Source organism: Suncus etruscus, chromosome 1, assembly GCF_024139225.1.
Source record: "Suncus etruscus isolate mSunEtr1 chromosome 1, mSunEtr1.pri.cur, whole genome shotgun sequence".
NCBI lineage: Eukaryota > Metazoa > Chordata > Mammalia > Eulipotyphla > Soricidae > Suncus > Suncus etruscus.
In genome coordinates, this window is record NC_064848.1 from 111,477,848 (window position 1) to 111,498,027 (window position 20,180).

The window sequence follows — 20,180 nt, forward strand, 5'->3', positions numbered from 1 at the left end:
AGGATTTCTGTATCTATCCATTTATTTTGGACAATGGAATTAATTTAGGATCTTGAAAGTTATAAACAATGCTGCATTTAATAGGTGGATGTATATATTGCAAATGAATGGTTTAGTGTTCTTGGTGTTGATGCCCAGGAAGTGAATCATTTGGTAGTATGAAATTTCTGTTCTTAATTTTCTGAGGTATCTCCATACCAACAGTCTTACTAACAGTTAATGAGAATCTTTTCTCAATGCATCTCTGCCAATACTGGTGGTTTCCATTCATATTGAGACAGGCTATTCCCACTACGGGATAATATTGTTGCTAAATTTGCATATCCTTTATAATTGGTGATGAAGAATACTTTTTCATATGCCTGTTGGACATTTTTATGTCTTTTTTGAGGAAGTTTCTGTTCAGCTCCTTTGCCCATTTTTTGGGTGTGTTTTTGAATTGTGTTTTTGTTGTTACTGAACTTTGTGAGTGCTTTATAGATCTTAGAAGTTAGCTCTTTAGTCTATGAATGAATTGTGAACATTTTCCTTTCTTTCTGTAGGATGTCTTTTTTTTTTTTTTTTGGTTTTTCGGGCCACACCCGTTTGATGCTCAGGGGTTACTCCTAGCTAAGCGCTCAGAAATTGGCCCTGGCTTGGGGGACCATATGGGACGCTTGGGGATCAAACCGCGGTCCTTCCTTGGCTAGAGCTTGCAAGGCAGACACCTTACCTCTAGTGCCACCTTGCCGGCCCCGTAAGATGTCTTTTTGGCATCATTTTTTCACCATGCAGACACTTTTAAATTTGATATAGTTTATTGGTTTGTTTTGTTTTTGTTTTCTTTATCAGTAGAGTTGCCTTATTGAGTACTTATCAGAGGTCAGTATTATACAGAGTTCTGCCTATGTTTTTCTCAATGTGTTTAATGGATACAAGGCTGATAAAAAAAGATCTTTAATCTATTTTGGATTAACCCTTCTATTTAATGTCTGATATAAAGAATTTTTTAATTAACTTTGGATACAGTGTTTAGTTTCTTTTATTTTTTCACAAGGCTAACCACTTTCCTTAGCACATCTGTTGAAGAGACACATTCTGATACATTCTATGACAAATAGAGTTGCCCATGCGTTTGAGGGCTTAGCTCTTAGCTCTCAGCCTATTCATTGACTTGAGAGTCTGTCTTATTTCAGTACCCTGCAGTTTTGATTAGTATAGTTTTTGGGATTTGTAGTCTAAAGTTAATTTCCCTAAGTCAATATGCCCTATCTTCTCTGGAAAGTGAATTCTTTTTGTGGGGAGGCGGTGATGGAGCTATACCCAGTAATGCTCATGGGTTACTCCTGGCTTTACACACAGGAACTGCAACCTGTTAGTACTTAGGGGACCATAATGCATGCCTGAGTCACCTGCATTCCATGCCAAATGCCTTACTCATTGTACTATCTCTCTGGCCCCAGGAAAGTGAATTCTAATTCCTCTGATACTCATATCTGTGAAAATGTACTCTTATGTTCTTTATTTCTTTTTTTTTCTTTTTTTTGGTTTTTCGGGCCACACCCATTTGATGCTCAGGGTTTACTCCTGGCTAAACGCTCAGGAATTGCCTCTGGCTTGGGGGGACCATATGGGATACCGGGGGATTGAACTGCGGTCCTTCCTTGGCTAGCACTTGCAAGGCAGACACCTTACCTCTAGCGCCACCTCACTGGCCCCTTATGTTCTTTATTTCATTGTCTTACTTTTACACCATAATTCCTTTTTATTACATATTAGAATTATTTACGCATTAGACAAGACATCAAGAAGTTAAAGGTGTTATAGAAGAGTATATATCCTGAGGGAGACAATTTTTAAAATGTAGCTGTAATAGAAGTCTGCTGCAGCACCACATCAATTAGAGATAGGGAGATTCATTTTCTTCTAGGGCAAACGAGGGAAGATTTTTGTACAGGAAATGATATCTGAAGTGAAGTAGCTAGTAGTCCTGAGAGATAGGCAGAATCATTATATAGTCGTAGAAGAAAACAAAAAATGAGATACATGAATAGATTATGGCAGATCTGGGATCATTATCCAGTACGACATAATCCCATGCATGAACTCATGGCTCTCAACACAGACTCTGTTCTTTTGTTGGTAATGAAAGCCTTGTATCTGTAAACAATAAGAGACACTGAGAATGGAAAGCTCTGGATATTTTATTAATGCTGCTGTACATTTGTAGCAAGGTGGTCTTGCCTTCAATACCCTACTCTGTTGACATAGGAAAAAGGATAAAATTATTTATTGTGGTGTGTTTGGGAAGAGCAAATAATAAAATAATGCCTAAATCTCCTTTGAAAAGACTGCCAATGTATTTTTATTAGAGGTGATGATTTCTAATAGTAAACCATGAAAATGTTTTTATATATTATAGACTATATAAAAATAATAAACTTCAGCTATATACTACTTTAAATCGTTATATCTGAATTTTTTTGCCTTTTAGGTAATTAAAAATTCTGCCCATATACCAAGAGAGAAAGTTGCTGAAGATTTTGTTTGGGCTCAGTGGGATATGTCAGAGCAGAGATTATACTTTGTTGACTTGAAGGTAAAAACCTATCCTTTATCTGAAATAGTTTTCAATCTACCAAAACTCAGATCTACCAAAACTACCAAAACCCAGAAGAATGAACCTCCAAAGTTTAGAACCTTCCAGGTTTAGAAGATGCCCTGGAATCTCCTCTCTAATGCCACTCCTCTTTGAACTAAATATAATGGAACTTAGATCAAAGAAAATTATTCTTTTTATAGAAATGGTTTTATTTCTTTTTAAAGTTTAAATAACATGGTTACAGTAATGGTGATGCTTTTGCTTTTGGTGTACAGAGTTACTATACTTTTACTACCAAAATGTCCAATACCCTCCACCACTGTACTGATATCCAAAAATAAGTCTACTTCTTCCTCTTTACCCACCCATCCCCATCCTACCTCTCATCACTTGGGAAACTTGATTCTGTAGCCTGACATCAGGTGTTGATTATCACAAGATACTATGCATTCCCTTGTTTCTTTATATTCCACATATGAATGAGATTACCTGGTATTTGATAGGAACATTTTTTTTCTGTTAACATGGCTTTCTTTTTATTTATTTGCTTTAATATACCAGGGGTCCTCAAACTTTTTAAACAGGGGGCCAGTTCACTGTCCCTCAGACCATTGGAGGGTCTGACTATAGTAAAAACAAAACTTATGAACAAATTCTTATGCACACTGCATATATGTCTTATTTTGCAATGAAGAAACAAAACAGATACAAATACAATATGTGGCCTGCGGGCCATAGTTTGAGGACCACTGATTATAAACTATTTAAGCACCATGATCACAAACATGATTGTAGTTGGGTTTCAGTCATTAACAGAACAACCCCCTACACCAGTGCAACATTCCCACCACCAGTGCCCCCTCCCTCCTTCCCAACCCTGCCTGTATTCGAGACAGTCATTTTACTACAGTTACTTTTTTTTTTTAAGTTTAGTAAGCTCTTAATTTTTTTAAAGGATAAGAGTTAAAAATATACAACATAACGGTTTGAAAGTGGCAATTGTTGTTTGCATAGGCCCATCAAAATATGAAGAAAATGGAAAAAAAAAGCCTTGGCCTAAATACAAGGAGACCTTCCCCCTGAAGTTTTCTGGCCTAAAACTGATTCTGGGCTCCAGGCATAATATGTTGTTCAACCCCTGTGTCATTCTCTGTAGTCCCGGTGAAATTTTTCACACATTAGCTGTTGTTGGTGTCAGGTTCCTGTAGTTTAAGATTCTGGTTTCTGTGCATTTCCTTCATTGAAGTCAGGATGATGTGGAGTGTCCTCTAGTTTCACCTCACCATTAGATGCGAAGAGCCCTGCCTTGCAACTACCTTTTTGCTCTTGATAAGTCACCTGGGTGTTAAGAGAACACTCTTTGGAGTAAGTCAATGCCAGGGTAACGGTAGGATCTTCCCTGGTAGAGGTTTGCTTCCTGGTGATGTTATAGGCAATTGTGGTTGTTTCCATAGATAGTATCCATGGTTCAGGGGTGTATGGGCAATGCCTATTCTTCTCAGGTCTGCGCCAAGCCATTATGCCAATGTGATAGGAACAATTTACTTTTGACATCATCATTGCAACTCACCATGTACTGATGGTTTTATTTCTTTTTAAAGGGGGGCCAGAGTGATAGTGCAGAGGTAGGGCATTTGCCTTGCATGCAACTGACCAACTGACCCAGGATGGACCTTGGTTCGATTCTTGGCATCCCATATGGTCTCCCAAGCCAGGAGTGATTTCTGAGCGCAGAGCCAGGAGTAACCCCTGAACACCGGATGTGGCCCAAAAACTAAAAAAAGAAAAGGAAAGGAAAAAAAAAACTAGTTTTTTTTTTAAAAATTAAATTATCTTTATTTAAATTGCTTCTTGAACACCTTTCTCTCAGCCATTCACTCTCAATCTGAATCTCTCATTTCTTAGTAGTTTCCTTTATTTTTAATTTGTCATTTACTTCTTCCATTTTTAGAAGTCAAGAAGTACATTGAAATGCATTCAATTTTATGCTAATGAAAAGTTTAATTTAATGGTAAGTCCAGAGAGTGATGTATTTTTTATCACACTTATCCCCTTTTAAAGATGTTTATTTTGAAGATATAAATTTTATTCTTAATGTTGTTAGTCACTTGTAGAGCAGTAAAAGAATTCTTGTCCACTCAAGGTTTTAATTCTACAATAGATGTTGTAAATATAGATGCCTGGAAAAGCACACAGGAAATTTCTGTGAATTGAATGCCTCATATTAAAGAATTGAGCATGAGTAAGGTCCAGGGAATTGGGTCAAAGGACTGGAATGCATGCCTCATAAGAATAAGACCCTTAGTTTGATCACTAGCAGCAACTGTATCCACAAGCATGGCCATGTGTAGTTCTGGGGCTTTCCATATCCCTCTGGGGAAACTCTCCCCACAAGAAAATATAAAGTTGAGGATTAATGGAAGGTAATAATATGGTTTATAGGAGATAGCTTTAAGCAGTTATAAGGACTCAAACAGACTTGTAAGGCTCAAGAATTTGAGAATAAGGTCAATAGAGGTATAATTTACTTCATGATTTCTTGTCTTTTTTAGTTTTGTGGTGAAATATAGCATATATTTTTAAATACCATAGAATGTTCCTATTCTTTTGATGATAATTAATACTGCTATCTAACATAAACAAATATTATACCATGACAAGAATTTTATTTATTCCTTTCACCTTTTTTCTGATTTACTCTGTTTATTATTATTATTATTATTATTATTATTATTATTAATTTATTTATTTTGGAGTTTGGGCCATACCAAGGGTTATGCCTGACAGGTTCAGGGAACAATATGGGATGCCTGGGATTGAACCCAAGTTGACTGCATGCAAGGCAAATGCCCTATCTGTTATGCTATTGCTCTGGCCCTCTTGTTTGATTATTATTATTATTATTTATTTTTTAAAAAAGGCCTTTTTGTGCTGTGGCTTTTGGGGATGAACATTGAGGAAAGGTGTTTAACGAGGTCTTTCTCATTAGTCAAGCACAGTGTTGTCGGGCTCCCTCTGCGTTTCAGAACTGTCATCAACTAATGTTATTTTTGGTTTCTTCTGATTGATAGTTTGAAGCACCCTTGGACATATCACTAAATGACTCAGGATTTAAGTAAGTTATACGTACATTGCTATTAACTTTATAGAGATATGTGGATACAATTATATGTAAGCTGTAATATGTATAAAAGGATAATTTGATATTCCATGCTTGTATCTTCTTTTATATTCTATTCTCTGCAAGAAATAAAAGCATAAAGAGCTTTGGAACTATGTTTCTCATGGTGATTCAATTTAAAAATTTATTAAAAAGATGAAATAGAAACAACATGTGTTATGCTCATTCAATTTTATTGATTCTCTTAGCCATTTATTTCTATAGACATCTTGATTTATTTGGAATCATTAAGTAATCTTTCTTTGATTAAAGGATTTGATGAGCTACTTTTAGAATAAAAAAACCTTTCTTGTTGCTATTAAAAAAGCATATCACAAAATAGTTCACTTGTAGCTTAGCTGAGTCAATTACTTGCCTTCTGTTTTCCTTTTACATGGAAGACAAGGTATTTTTTCCCAATTACTTCTAATAAAGATTTGAGTTTTGGAAAAAAGATAAAAGGATATCAGTCAGAAGAAAGTTGTTTTCAATAAGAATATACTATCAAGAGGTTATAAATTTTACTAACTTGAGTTCATCATAGATAAACAATTGTGTTTATATTTAAATAGTATATGTATTTAATCCAGAATTTTTTTCATTAGTCAAGACATGCCAGTTATGTATCATGTATTTTTTGCAATTATTAACTTTTTTTATTAATTGTCTTTTTTAAATGCTTTAGAGATCTGCTTCTACTTCTCAGGCTATGTTAGAATGAACACTCTTGCCCTTTTGGGGGGAACATTTTTAGTGCATTAATTTATTATCCTTTGCTTTTAGACTAGTCAACTTTGGATGTAATGATCTTCAAGACCAAGAAAAATTACACAAACAATGGACCCTCTGTGTTTTCACCAACGATACAGGTAGAACTAGAGCCGTATTATCAACATAGTTAATTATACTTGAGTTTTATGTAATATTTAGTCATTGTTTAATCTACATGAATTCTGAAAAGTAAGTGTAATGGGGCCTCATTCTTACATAAGTGATCATATAAATTTTATATACCAAATTATCTTCTCTATTATAATTTTATATATCTGCTATCTGATTAAAAGGAGCAATAGTCAACAGGGCTATTGTTCATATTGTTATTTATAGTGTTATAATCGAGGGGGTAAATCTGCATATAATCATTCTATAGTTTCTCACCAGATCCATGTTTGGATAAATTGAATGCAATGATGGCTGTGGTTTTTGTTTTCTGTTTTTGCATTATGTGTTCTCATGCATTTGGATTCTAAATCAGGGTTTTTTGGAGGTGCGGGCAAACCTGCTGATACTCAGAGGTTACACCTGGCTCTGAACCCAGGAATTACTCCTGGCAGTGCTTAGAGGAACGAACATATTGAATGCTAAGGATTAAACCCAGGTCAGTTGTGTGCAAGCAAGCACCCTACCTACTATACTGTTTCTCTGGCCTCTACATCAGGGTATTTTGACCACCAGTCTAATGACTATAGCTTGTCCATAGGTATAGAATGGTTAGAAACTGTTGGTCTGCAGCCTTGATTATAACTGCTGGTTCAAAGCCTGCTATACAGGCAGGTGCTGGTCTGCAGGTGTAAAGGAATGAAAAAATTTCTATTCTGAAACTATGTACTTGGCTACTTTAATAGCTCTGCTATTACCCACTGATTGAGCAATTAAAGCTATTAATCAAATATTTTAATAGTTTTTGGTGTACAACATCTTGCTTAACATATTTATTATATAGAGTTAAAATAGAGAAGGTAAAATAATGCCTGACAACGAGAGGCATATTATTATATTGAATTAGAATAGTAGTGAAAACACTGCTCACTAATTTTAATACTCATCTAATATCAACTTTAATTGTTAAATCTTTTTCTGTATATCGATGCTCAAACATGCAAGGCAAGTGCTGAGCCACATTTTCAGATCCTTGAATTACTAAATCTTCTTATCCATTTCTTAATAATCATTTGTCACACCTAGTGGTACTTGGTTATTTGGTGACCTTGCAGCACAGAGATTGAACCCCAAGTTTCCTGCTTACAAAGTATCTTTTCAATCCATTGAGTCTTCCCTCTTGTTCAACATAATGACTGTTAATCACTAAATAATTCAGCATGTACATCTGAAAGCAAAGGACACTTGTTCAAGAATTTAGTTCTATTGACACTGAAATATATAAATGGTTAGTGTGTTAACTATTTAAAACTAAATTTCTGTGATTATTTTTAAAAGTTCTCAATATGGATACATGCATATGCATATAGTAAATAATAAGTAACCTTTAAAGTCAGCATCCATCTAGATTCATACATAAATTTTCATTTGGTTCTTATAGTCTCTTAGAAAGGAGCAGTTCCCAATTTCTCTCCTCTGTGCATTTTTCCCCTTATTCACAACATTAACCTTTTGAAGAGTCCAGGCGATTGCCTTTAAGAATGTAGAATAACACATTCTGGATTAGTCTAATTGTAGTTTTTTGTTTTGGGAGCCACAGTTGTCAATTTTAGGGGACTCCTCCTGTCCCAATACAAGGGGGCCTTGCATGTTGGGGATTGAACCTGAGATTTCAGCATTAAAGTGTTTTCTAGCCTTTGGAGTCATCTCCTCAATGCTCTGATTGTGTGCCTGAATAATTAACTTCTTTTGTCTTTTAAATTTTTTTTTGGTCACACCCAGCGGTACTCGGGGGTTACTCTTGCTCCTGGCAGGCTTGGGGACCATATGGGATGCCGAGATTCAAACCACGATCCTTCTGCATGCAAGGCAAATGCCCTACTTCCATGTTATCTCTCCAGCCCCATTTTTGTCTTTTAAATTTTATATAAACTGGTAGTTATGCCCAGAGGCATAGATAGGGTAAACGTTTTGTTAAGATTGTGTTGTAATTGTAAACTTCATTGTACACTAGCAATAGCAGGTGTCAGGTAATATCAGGATGGCCTATTATTTGTGATGCTAAATTGGGTTATTTTGAGTTGAGGATGCTGAGTGATAACTAATAAGTCTTTACCTTCCTTGTAATTAAGCAGTTGATTTTTTGGCATCATGTATTGTCTTTTTCTCTCAATAACTTTTCACATGGGAGTTTTAGGATTCATGAATCCTTACTGGAATATTCTAAGCTGGTACTGACACAGTTTTTAAAGCTCTGTGTCTGCTGTGTGAAGGATTGATTGGAGGAGGAGGTATAAGAAAAAGTGGGGAGTTGAGCAGTTTGGATAAAGATGTAGTTGTACATTTGAGGTGAGGAATTTGGAGAGAACTAGATGAGATTGGCATTTGTCTGGAAGATGGAGCTGAGAAGACTAGATAATAAGTGACAGGGAACGGCTTGAAATTTGGTTTCAGGAATGGTTCACAGCATAAGTGAAAAGGTCAATAGGGCTGTCATTTACTGAAAAACAATGGTTGTAGTGGGGCTTAGAAAAAAATAAATTTTGTTTGGACATGAGTTTTCTTTTGTAAGAGATGTAGAATTTAGAAAAGTGAATTAGAAGTTATAAATAGAGGGGCCGGGCGGTGGCGCTACAGGTAAGGTGCCTGCCTTGCCTGCGCTGGCCTTGGACGGACCGCGGTTTGATCCCTGGTGTCCCATATGGTCCCCCAAGCCAGGAGCAACCTCTGAGCGCATAGCCAGGAGTAGTCCCTGAGCGTTACTGGGTGTGGCCCAAAAACCAAAAAAAAAAAAAAAAAAAAAAAAAAGAAGTTATAAATATAGGTATGCTATTAGATTATAACTGTAACTGGCATTTGAAAACATTGTAAGAGAAATTACCTTTTAGTTTTCAACAGTGTTAATTCATGTGTTTTATAAATTTCCAAATTCTTTTTTTACCTTTATGATTCAAATATACAAAACTAAGTGAAGCAGGGATAGAGAAGGGAGTAAATTTTCTAATCTCTATGGTACTTCCTTTGTAATAGCTTTATTTCCACTGGTCTGGACAATAGAAAGTATGGCTTAAGAGTCCATAGCAGTGGACTCAGGGACTTCTACAAACTTGGCATATTTGAGCTCTTTGCACCAATGATTATATGATAGTGCTGTCTGGTCTTCAGTCCTTGAAGACATTGGTCCTCAGGAACTGCTCTGTCCTCTTCATAACACTGTCTACATTGTTTTGTTTTTGTTTCAGGAGGGGTGGCCACATTTGGTGATGCTCAGGGATTACTCCTAGCTCTGCACTCAGGAATCATTCCTGGTGGTGCTAAGTGAACCATATGGGATGCTGGGGACTGAACCCGGGTCTGCTATCTGCAGAGTTAGTGCCTTACCTGCTGCAATTTTGCTTTGGCTCTTGTGATGTTCTCACGGGCATCTTGGTCTTGTATCTTCCTGCTCTGAAAAACAATGTCAACAGCTTGTCAAAGAACTTGAGGGGAAAAACATGGGTGAGTGATAGTAGATGTCTCCCCCACTCCTCCAGGGCCACTGTCAGATGCTTATGTTTATGGTTATGAGTTCACATAGATTTTTCTAACCAGCAGCCGGCAGGTAAATCAGATATTCTCTAAGCACTGAAAAGATGTATTTGCTTCCCTGCTGGAGTGTCTGTCCTGAACCCCTGCTGAGCAGTGGTATTTGTGGCTGTGCCTGTAATTCTTGGGCTCCACCTGCTGGGAGGTAGTGAGAGAGAGAAAAATTTGGATTATTCCTACTCCGATAATCCTAAGTGTTATTGTCACAAGCTGCGAGAATTATACTTGATAGCATTTGATTGAACCTTTTCCAATGAGAAAATTTCTCTGTAAAACTTAGTCCATAATAATTTTTCCTTCCTGTAATTTCCTGTCAGCTAGCCAACCCTGAGATGTTATTTTCAACATTGATTAATATTTATTAACCATCTTTGGCTAATCATTAAGAGCATAACTTTTTTTTTAATTGTGATTTCTTCTAACTTGGAAATATCAGAAAAATTTTCTGGACTAATAAAAAGAACAACTACACCTTTTAGGCAGATATAGCTCCTGTTCATATTTTATTTAATTATAATGTAAGAATTCTGTAGATTCCGTATTTTCCTTTTAAGCAAGTAAACTTTTTAAGGTCTAGAGATTAGCTTATCTGAGAGGGTATTCCTTAGCAAGCTAAAAATCATGATTCCAGTTCAGTTATAATTTGCATAAAGGGCATCTCTATCTTGGTTGCTGTTAGACTCTCATGGGAAGTTATAAAGCCTTCCGGCTCTGATTTAATTGCTCTGAATTGTTCATTAGAACATTTGTGAACTCAGGAAAGTATCATGTACTCTTAGGACTGAGAGCTCAGGCTTTAGAACAGTGTAGTCTGATAGACCAACCAGGAATCATGTGCAACTATTTAAACTTAGTTAAAACTCAATAAGTGTAAGAATTAGCAGCTCCACAGATATATCAGCCATAGTCTAGCCTCACAGACTCTAGCCTCTCTGTAGCCAAAATAGCTGTAACCATTTCACTGGCCAGCACAGCTGTAGAACGTTTTCATTATCAAAGAAAGTTCTGCAGGACTGCTTTTTACTGAATCTGGGCATTCCTATTTCATCTTGATATATATCCCCCAACTCCCTGTGAGATTGGGGGAGGGAACTAAGCCACAGTCCATGCTTTCTAAATATTTATTTAGGAGATCTCATTTTAGCTCTTACTGTGTGTAATTAGGTATATTTATTCTGAATCCTCTTTAACTTCTTTAAAATGAGGAAAAATAACCCTCTCTTCAATGAGAGATGGGATGAAGATGACTTTGTTAAATTATCGAGATTATAAGGGTTTTTTTTTTGTGGTTTTTGGGTCACACCCAGCAGTGCTCAGGGGTTATTCCTGGCTCCAGGCTCAGAAATTGCTCCTGGCAGTAATGGGGGACCATATGGGACGCCGGGATTCGAATCGATGACCTCCTGCATGAAAGGCAAACGTCTTACATTCATGCTATCTCTCCGGCCCCGAGTTATAAATTTTTGTTGTCACTATTTCATGCTCATTTCTCCGGATAAATTATGAAGAGAATTAATGGGTGAATTGATAGGAATATCATTTATTCTCCAAGGGGGGGGTCCTTCTTCAGGAGTGCTGGGTCTACAAGCACTATTCCTGGCAGTGCTCAGGAGACCATGAGAAATTGGGATCAAACCCGAGTCCTACATATATTGGATCTGTGCTTTAGCCTTTTGAGCTGTAGCTTGGGGTCTAATTAATTCTCTATTTTTGAGAAGTGTTTGCCTTTTCATTACATATGCACTATGTGAAAATGTTCTTCCTTCTACTCTTTTTACAAGATTTGATGATCATTTTAAAAGAGTTTTCTAATTTGAAAGAAAAAAAATATGACATCTTGTTTTCATTTCTATTTTTACTAAGAGACCAAAAATTTAACTGTTTGCTGAAAGTTCTTTTCTCCTTGTAATCACAGACGATAATAGTTCAAGGCAAGTCAGTAGTTTTTGGTTGAAAGTGTGTTTACTTTATGAAAATAGTCAAAGTGGCACTCTTATAATTAAAATTTATAGGGCCGGAGAGATAGCATGGAGGTAAGGTGTTTGCCTTGCATGCAGAAGGACGGTGGTTTGAATCCTGGCATCCCATATGGTCCCCTGTGCCTGCCAGGAGCAATTTCTGAGCGTAGAGCCAGGAGTAACCCCTGAGCGCTGCTGGGTGTGACCACCCCCAAAAAAATAAAACAAAAAACAATAGTTAAAAATTATAGAAGTTTTGTAATTCTTATAATTATTTTATTTAGCTTTAGTATAACATTATCTTTATTATTAGTGAGTTGACTATAATTTTAAAGGACAATTCTTATCATTATGTACTCAGCAACCATTATAGTAATTTTTACAGCTAATAGAGTCGCTATTATTGTTATCTTACAGTGTTTTAAATTTTATTTTGTGTTTAAGACTTTCAGTAATATGTACATAGTGCAGATTTTTTTTTTGGGTGCAATACTGGTATTAATTGTGGGATGTGGCCATTCCTGACAGTACTGTGGGGTGGGGTGTGGGAAATGTGGTATCAGAATTTCAATAGGACTTTGCACATACATGGCAAATGCTGTACCAATTGAGCCCCAGGAATTGATGAAATTAATTACCATATTTTCCGGTATATAAGATGACTTTTTTTTTTTTTTTGGTTTTTGGGCCACACCCTGTGACGCTCAGGGGTTACTCCTGGCTATGTGCTCAGAAGTTGCTCCTGGCTTCTTGGGGGACCATATGGTACGCCCGGGGGATCGAACCGTGGTCCGTCCTAGGCTAGCGCAGGCAAGGCAGGCACCTTACCTCCAGCGCCACCACCCGGCCCCATAAGATGACTTTTTAACCCATGACAAACTTCTTAAAAGTCAGGGGTCATCTTATATGCTGGTATAGAGCATGCTGAACTTATTCCAGCTTCAGGGACGAGTTGCTCCCCTCTTACCACCACATCCCATTCAGATGCCAGGCATTATCACTCAGTCCTCTACTTGTCCTGATTCATCTTTCAGGACATACAGAAGAGCTGAATTACTGAGCACTGCATCTCATCCAGCCACCAGTTATGCAACTTCCCTGTGGTCAGTCCTCTGTTCAGCTTTTATGGACACAGAGGAGGCATTCTGTATCCCTCTAGCTGTCCTATTAATTGCTACATCTGAGCGAGCTGCTCTTGGAGGAGCCCCCTCTCCCTGCTCTCAATGTAATCATAATTAAAAAATCATAGTCACTACAAACAACAAATGTAAAATGATTGTTGTTACTCCAAAGTCTAGTTTTATTAAACATATACTGTTAACCTTTGAGGGTTCAACTCTTTTTCTCTTACATTTTTTCATTTCCATTTGGTGTGCATTAAAAGAGAGGTAGTCTTATACAGCGAATATAGCCCAAATCCTATATTTTAACAGGAAAAGTAAGGGGTTGTCTTATATGCTGAGAAATATGGTAATTGACTTATGTATTTTTATTTTGGGGGCACACTTAGCTGTGCTCAGAGCTTACCTCTGGCTCTGTGTTTAGGGATTACTCATGGAGGACCCAGAGGACTATATGGGTTGTGGAGATTGACCCCCAGTTAGCCAAAGTAAGGCAGGTTCCCCTATCCACAGTACAGTTTCTCTGGTCCCTATATATTGCAGTTTAAAATGCCATATGAAATAATCACAAGTGATAAGTATTATAATAGAGTGATCATTCATATTCTTAAATATCCTTCTTAGGGAAGTAAGCATTTTTCCTTAATGAATCATGATAGGATTGAATCATGGTAAAGGTAGTATTATTTTAATGAATCATGGCAAAGATAGTATTTTAATTCACCAATAGTGATTGAAGTTACACATCTAGTTAATGCTAGAACCCATGAATCCAGACCTCTTGCCAAGTTCCTTTCCACTTTGCAAATCTCAGTTAGTGGCATGAATTTAGCATTAGAATAGAAGTGGAATAGATTTTAGCATAATGCCTTCATTTGCAGGTCATTATATGAAGTTAATCTATTCAGAAAGTAACAATTGCTTGGAGGTGCTTGGAAGTGATAGGACAGTGAAGACCATTCTGTTCCCATTTTCCCTAAGTAATCACAATATGGATGGTATGAGCTCACACACCACATTTGCTCCTATTAGTCTAGCTCAGTTTGCCTTTCATTCTAGATAAACAAGATGGGAAACTTTCTGTAAGAGGAGACTTTTTTTTAAGAAACAAACAAACAAACTAGAGTTTATAGGAATTAGTAATGAGTAGTGTGCAAGCTAGGTAAGAGAGTATACCACAGCAGGATATACTATATTATACTATAGCAGAAGGCTTACTTTGAGCTTTAGAGTTTTGTCTAGACTTATATTATACATAGGAATGACTGTGCTTCTCTGTTCATAATCTTGTCCTTCACTGTTCTTTCATACTATGTTGCTTATGGTGTAGGCTTCAGTAATTGTGAAATTGAAATTTCTTAGCAGTAAGCCAATAAATCATTTCTATTTGACAATGACCTGTGACATTAGATGAACAAGACATCAGAAGCAGTGCTTCTCCACATTTGGGCAACCATGGCCCCTTCTGATTGTCTATTCTCCTGTGGTCCCCCTTTCTCATTTACTGACCTCTACCTAGTTTAATGCACTAGCCCCCTTTTATTCATGCAAATTTTCAGTTGTGGACCCTTGGAATAAAATGACCCAGGTGGAGAATCTAAATCTATTACTTAACTTAATAAAGTTAAGTGTTTCAGAAAACTTTTTGTCCATGATTCTTGTAAATCCTATTAATTACTTTCTTTTTTCATCCTAGGAAGTTTCTGTGTCTGTTACAGCCCAAAATTTGAATCTTGGGAACAAATCACATATTCAGTGTCCTACTTTCATAAAGGTACTTTCCACATATTCTTATTTTTTTACTTTGTATAATTAGTTTTTACTAAGCAAAGCAATTATCTTCCAATAAATTTTATTGGCCCAAAAGCAGCAATAGGTATAGCTCAAACTGGACACATATGTATGTTTTATGCTTTATCGTCTAAGTTTGGTATTTTATGTAGTCTTCACAAGTTTTTCTAATGATTTAATGAGTAAATGAGACTTTTCTGAAGATTAAGAGTTAGAAAAGTAGATAGTGAAACCTAGGAAAGTGTTTCACTGAAAATCTAATTTTCCTTTTGATTCAAAAGTGGGGTTCATAGATGATTTTGATGAAAGCTCAGTCTTACTGATGCAAGAATATAGCAGTAAACCTCAAAGTCTAGGACCACTAACTTAGTCAGCTGTCTTTTTTATCGCTTCAATTCTCAAGTAGATTCCCTCAAATTCTTTTCTTCAAAAACAGCCTAAATCTCAAAGTCTATGAATATATACTTTATATCTCTATCTCTATCTCTATGTCATTCAGTGATCCATTGAAGGTAATTTACCTTTAGTGCTGACTTTTGGGGAAACATGAAATCAGCAAGTCAGGAGATTCTTGCATTTTTCGGTTCACAACTAGTAAAAGTTGACAGTATTACATAGTTATTGCCTTGGGTAAAAGTCCAGCTTGGTTCCTTAACCTTTTTCTGACGTCATGTTATCATTCCACAGGGTATAGTAGGACCTTCACTGTGGCTCTTGGGAATGCTGACTCACAGGTGACAAAAGGCATTACTTTTCTCAATCTTGGTGAGTAAGAGAGAGAGAATTTTGCTCTGACCTTCCTTCTAGTACATGGTATGTCCCAGCCTTATACAGCTCACATTTTTTCTGGGTACCCCACTTTCTCACTCCTCTTGGGACTGAGATTGTGAAGACATTCAAGCTCACTAGGGAAAGGTTTTCTTTGTTTTATATTAAATTTATTTATTTCAAACACCACAGTTTACAGAGTTGCTCATAATACAGTTACTTTTGGCATTCAATATCCCAACACCAGTCCCACCACCAGAATAACCTTCTCTCCACTATTGTTCCAAGTTTCCCAAGCTAGGGAAAGGTCTTCTTTGAAAGCAGCCATCTCCCGCTGTGTGTCAGCCTCTTCTGACAAAAATATTTTGATATTTAGGAAATAACTTAATTTTCTATAGAAAATGTGCATGGTAAGTTTACTTATATTTTCAGTAATAATCCTAAAAATGCACACATCCTGATTAAAAAAATGAATGAAATATTCCTTAGAAATGTAGGAGAAATAATATACCCTGTTACTCCTTTATTGCAGCAAGAGCACAAAGACCTTTGGGAAATTGTCCAGTCTCTTTTGCTAATTGCTAAATGCTTCCAACTCCCATAAATGATTTATTGGATTAGCTTCAGTGAGTTTTTTCACTGAGTCGATATGATTAAGGGCACTTGCGTATTAAGCTTGAGCATATCAAGGGCCTCTGAGGAAGAAAATAAAGAAGGGGCTTATTGTATCTCCAGACTGAAAGCTGCTTTTCTGTGCTAATTGGCATGTGGAACACAGACAGGTTAGAACAAGAATAAATAATAGAATAGTTGCTTACCTACATATGGGACAGGCATGATATTTTTATAAAGAAAAGCTGGAGAGATAGTATATGAGTAAGTAAGCATATGAGCTTTCCTTAATACTCAGCTGATCTGGGTTCAATCCCCTGTACCACATATTGTACCCCAGCCCCCAACCAAGAAAAAAAAGAAAAGGAAAGGCTGCTATGGTTTTCAAAATGATGTGAGGGAACTAAGCAAATTGAGAGCCCAAATAATAAAGTTGATTAAAATGTTTTGCATGATACTGTTTATAAGGTGAGATATCTTACGTCAAGGGAACAGGAACAAGGCAAATTTTAACTTGACTCTGAACCTATGGGAAATCGCTTTGGAAAGGCTTGGTTCTATTGCTTCCAGTGTAAAAGAGAGAAATCGAAGGTTTCCTGGAACTTGATATAATTTTTTGTTTGTTTGTTTTTGGGCCACACCCAGAGGCACTCAGGGTTACTCCTGGCTCTGTGCTCAGAAATAGCTCCTGGCAGACTCAGGTGACCAAATGGGGTACTGGCAATCAAACCTATGTCAGTCCTGGGTCGGCTTCGTGCAAGGCATAGGCCCTATCGCTGTGCTATCACTTCAGCCCTGGAACTTAATTTTTATCATCAGTTCCTAAAAGTGTCCATCTCAAAACTGATGTTTTAGTTTTAGTTTTAGTTTTTTTAGATGTTTTTTAGTTTTTTTAGATGTTTTAGTGAAAACTTTCCACTAAAGAAAACATTTGTGAGGTCAAAGGTACCCCTTCCTTTTTTTAAAAAATCCCTGGGAATATGTTTTGGAAAGGGCAAACCTAATTTAAAATATGATCTTCAGAGTGGAGAGAGGGCAGAAGTGCTAGTTAGTGCTTTATAAAAAACATTGTCATATTTATATAAGTCATTTTTCTTTCTTAAAATTTCTAGACCCAAAATTGTATTTCACTTTCAAGATCCAAAATTGTATCTAAGGTTAAAACTGTTCTAGGGTCATTTTAATGATAACATTTAATGATAGCGTTGCTATTTTGAATGTTGATTTTTTTTTTTTTTTTGCTATGAATCATGAGCATTTTTTTTCTCTGTTAAAAAGGACTTTTTTAGTTGAAATACTAAAGAAAGGAGTTTTGGGGAAATTTTCTATAAACCTAAGTTCCTTTAGGTTCTTCTTATATAAAACAAACAGAAAACCCTACCCTTTTTGGGCAGGGTGCCAGGGATTGAATTCAGGGCCTCACACTTGCAAATAAGTATTCTATCACTGAACTTCATATTTCTCTCAGAGACTACACTTTAGAAATGAATGTTATCTGCTATTATTTCATTTAACTTGATCTTTATAGCTCTGCTTAAAATGGCCCCATTTTATAGATAAAATGGCCTCATTTTGTAGATTATTAAATTGAGATTTAGAAAATGAGATGGGTTCCAGATTTCTTTTAATGTTTCTTGTTAGAAGTGTTCGATTTGGGAGAGGGGGTTTGTAGTTGAACCACACCTGGTCATCAGCAGTTACTCCAGGCTCTGCATTCAGAAATCACTCCTGGTAGTGTTGGGGGACCATTATAGTATGTTGGGGATCACTAACACTCTGGTCCTTTGTTTTTTATTATTACCATAATAGATCACCACAAATGTAGGGTCTGAGACAAAAATCAAGGTGTGGGCAGGGCTGTTTCCTTGTGGCATTTCCAGAGAAAACTTCATTCTTTGCCTTCTCAGCTGCTGTGGGATAGTATTTCTTGGCTTGTGGTTATATCATTATAATCTTTTTGTTCCCTAATGTCCTTTTTTTTTTTTCTCTTCTGGGGTAGAATCTCTATTTGTCTCTTCATCTACACTTGTGATAAACTCACCTGAATAATCCAAAATTCTCTCCACTTTAAAATTCTTAATACTATCAGTGAGATTCTCTTGATCACCTCAGGTAATGTTCACAGATTCTGGGGATTAGCACCAGAGAGTCTTAGAGAACCTCCCACTGTTACTCAGTCTCCCATGATGAAGAGCTTTGGTGAGATGATAATTCTTTGTGTGAGATCATCTGGATAAAGGGGTAATACCCCTGGATAACACCACTGAACTACCAAAGGGCAGGCAAAACCCCTTCTTTGCTTTATTGGTTTCAGGTAGCCACCTGAAACACTGTGATACTTATGCACCCTCTTTAACATGATATAATGCACAGGGACTGTACAACTTTTTTCTCACTGCTTCCCTCCCCTCTTTCCCCATCCTCTCTGTTTTCCTCCCTCTTTTCCCCTTTCTTCATCCTTTTCTCCCTTCCTTCCCTGCTTCCCACTTTCTCTTTCTTCAGAACATTTATAATTAGCATGTATTTTTTTGCATCTTAGGAAAACAAAGGCAAAAGGCTGGCTGATTCACAGTCTGAATATCTTATCAGTATAAAATTTACTGCTATCCTGTGGATGTTTGTTTTTCTAATATTGAGGAAAAAAATTAATCATAAGAGCTACTCTACCCTTTCTCTAGAAATTTGTTTTTCACACCTTGGCTCAATGTGTGTACAAATGTTCTTGCTACAAAACTATCTAGCGTAGAGACTGTGAAGGCGTGAAGTCTAGGCTTCACATGCTTACTCCACAAGGGAATAAATTAGTGCTGCACAGAGTGCCAGGATGCCTACAGGGTTATCCTGATGAATATCAGTTTGAAACTCCTATAGCTAAATGAGAATGATGAGAAATACTATGATGACAGCGGTGATGATAATGATGGACTATGATGGTAATGATAGTGAACAAATAGAGAAATGAAGTGAGCTCCCCCAAACTACCATGAGCTACGAAGGAAAATCGCATTAGAAACTTTGTCCAACCTATCCTGTTAAGAAATACTGTTTCTTTCTTTTAGGGACTAGAGCAATAGTACAGTGGTAGGACTTTTGCCTTGCATGTGGCTGACCCAGGATGGACCTGGGTTCAATTCCCAGCATCCCATATGGTCCCCCGAGCCAGGAGCAATTTCTGAATTCATAACCAGGAGTAAACCCTGAGTATCACCGGGTGTGGCCCAAAAACAAACAAATAAACAAAAAACTGACCCTCAGAAATCATTTAGATTTATTTAAATCATTTAGATTTATATGTTTATATTAAATCATTTAGATTTATATAGTCAAAATCCATTAGAAACTCTAGCTATAAATTATAAGTAGGGCTAAATTTATGGGGAAATCTCATCATGATCAGAAATAAATGAGCTCTGGCTAAGCTGAAAAGAGCAGCTGATTACTGTATTTGTCAAAACTTTGGTATGTTAGGAGGGTCTGAGGAAAAAAAAGAGGGTCTGAGAAACAGGCCTTCTGTGAAGTTTAGGGATTTACCTGCACTTATACAGCTCTTATAACATGGGAATGACTTAAATCTTTTTCCTCCACAGACTATTATGTGGCTGTTTACTTACCTGGTCATTTCTTTCATCTACTTAACATTCAGCATCCAAAACAGATCTGCCACAGTCTGTTTCTGACAGGTATGACTATGGTTAGTTTCCCCCCAGGAATGTGGTCTGCTTGGG

General features: G+C 36.8%; 1 protein-coding gene across 1 annotated transcript in view; it reads left to right on the forward strand.

Moving 5' to 3' along the window:
* Window positions 1–20,180, forward strand: part of GSAP (gamma-secretase activating protein) — an 85,340-nt gene that overhangs the window by 18,437 nt on the left and 46,723 nt on the right. The window contains exons 9-15 of the mRNA XM_049777340.1: window positions 2,474–2,578; window positions 4,533–4,592; window positions 5,653–5,696; window positions 6,525–6,610; window positions 14,981–15,058; window positions 15,763–15,840; window positions 20,043–20,135. Of these exons, the coding sequence (XP_049633297.1) occupies window positions 2,474–2,578; window positions 4,533–4,592; window positions 5,653–5,696; window positions 6,525–6,610; window positions 14,981–15,058; window positions 15,763–15,840; window positions 20,043–20,135 (544 nt within the window). The remainder of the gene's footprint in view (window positions 1–2,473; window positions 2,579–4,532; window positions 4,593–5,652; window positions 5,697–6,524; window positions 6,611–14,980; window positions 15,059–15,762; window positions 15,841–20,042; window positions 20,136–20,180) is intronic.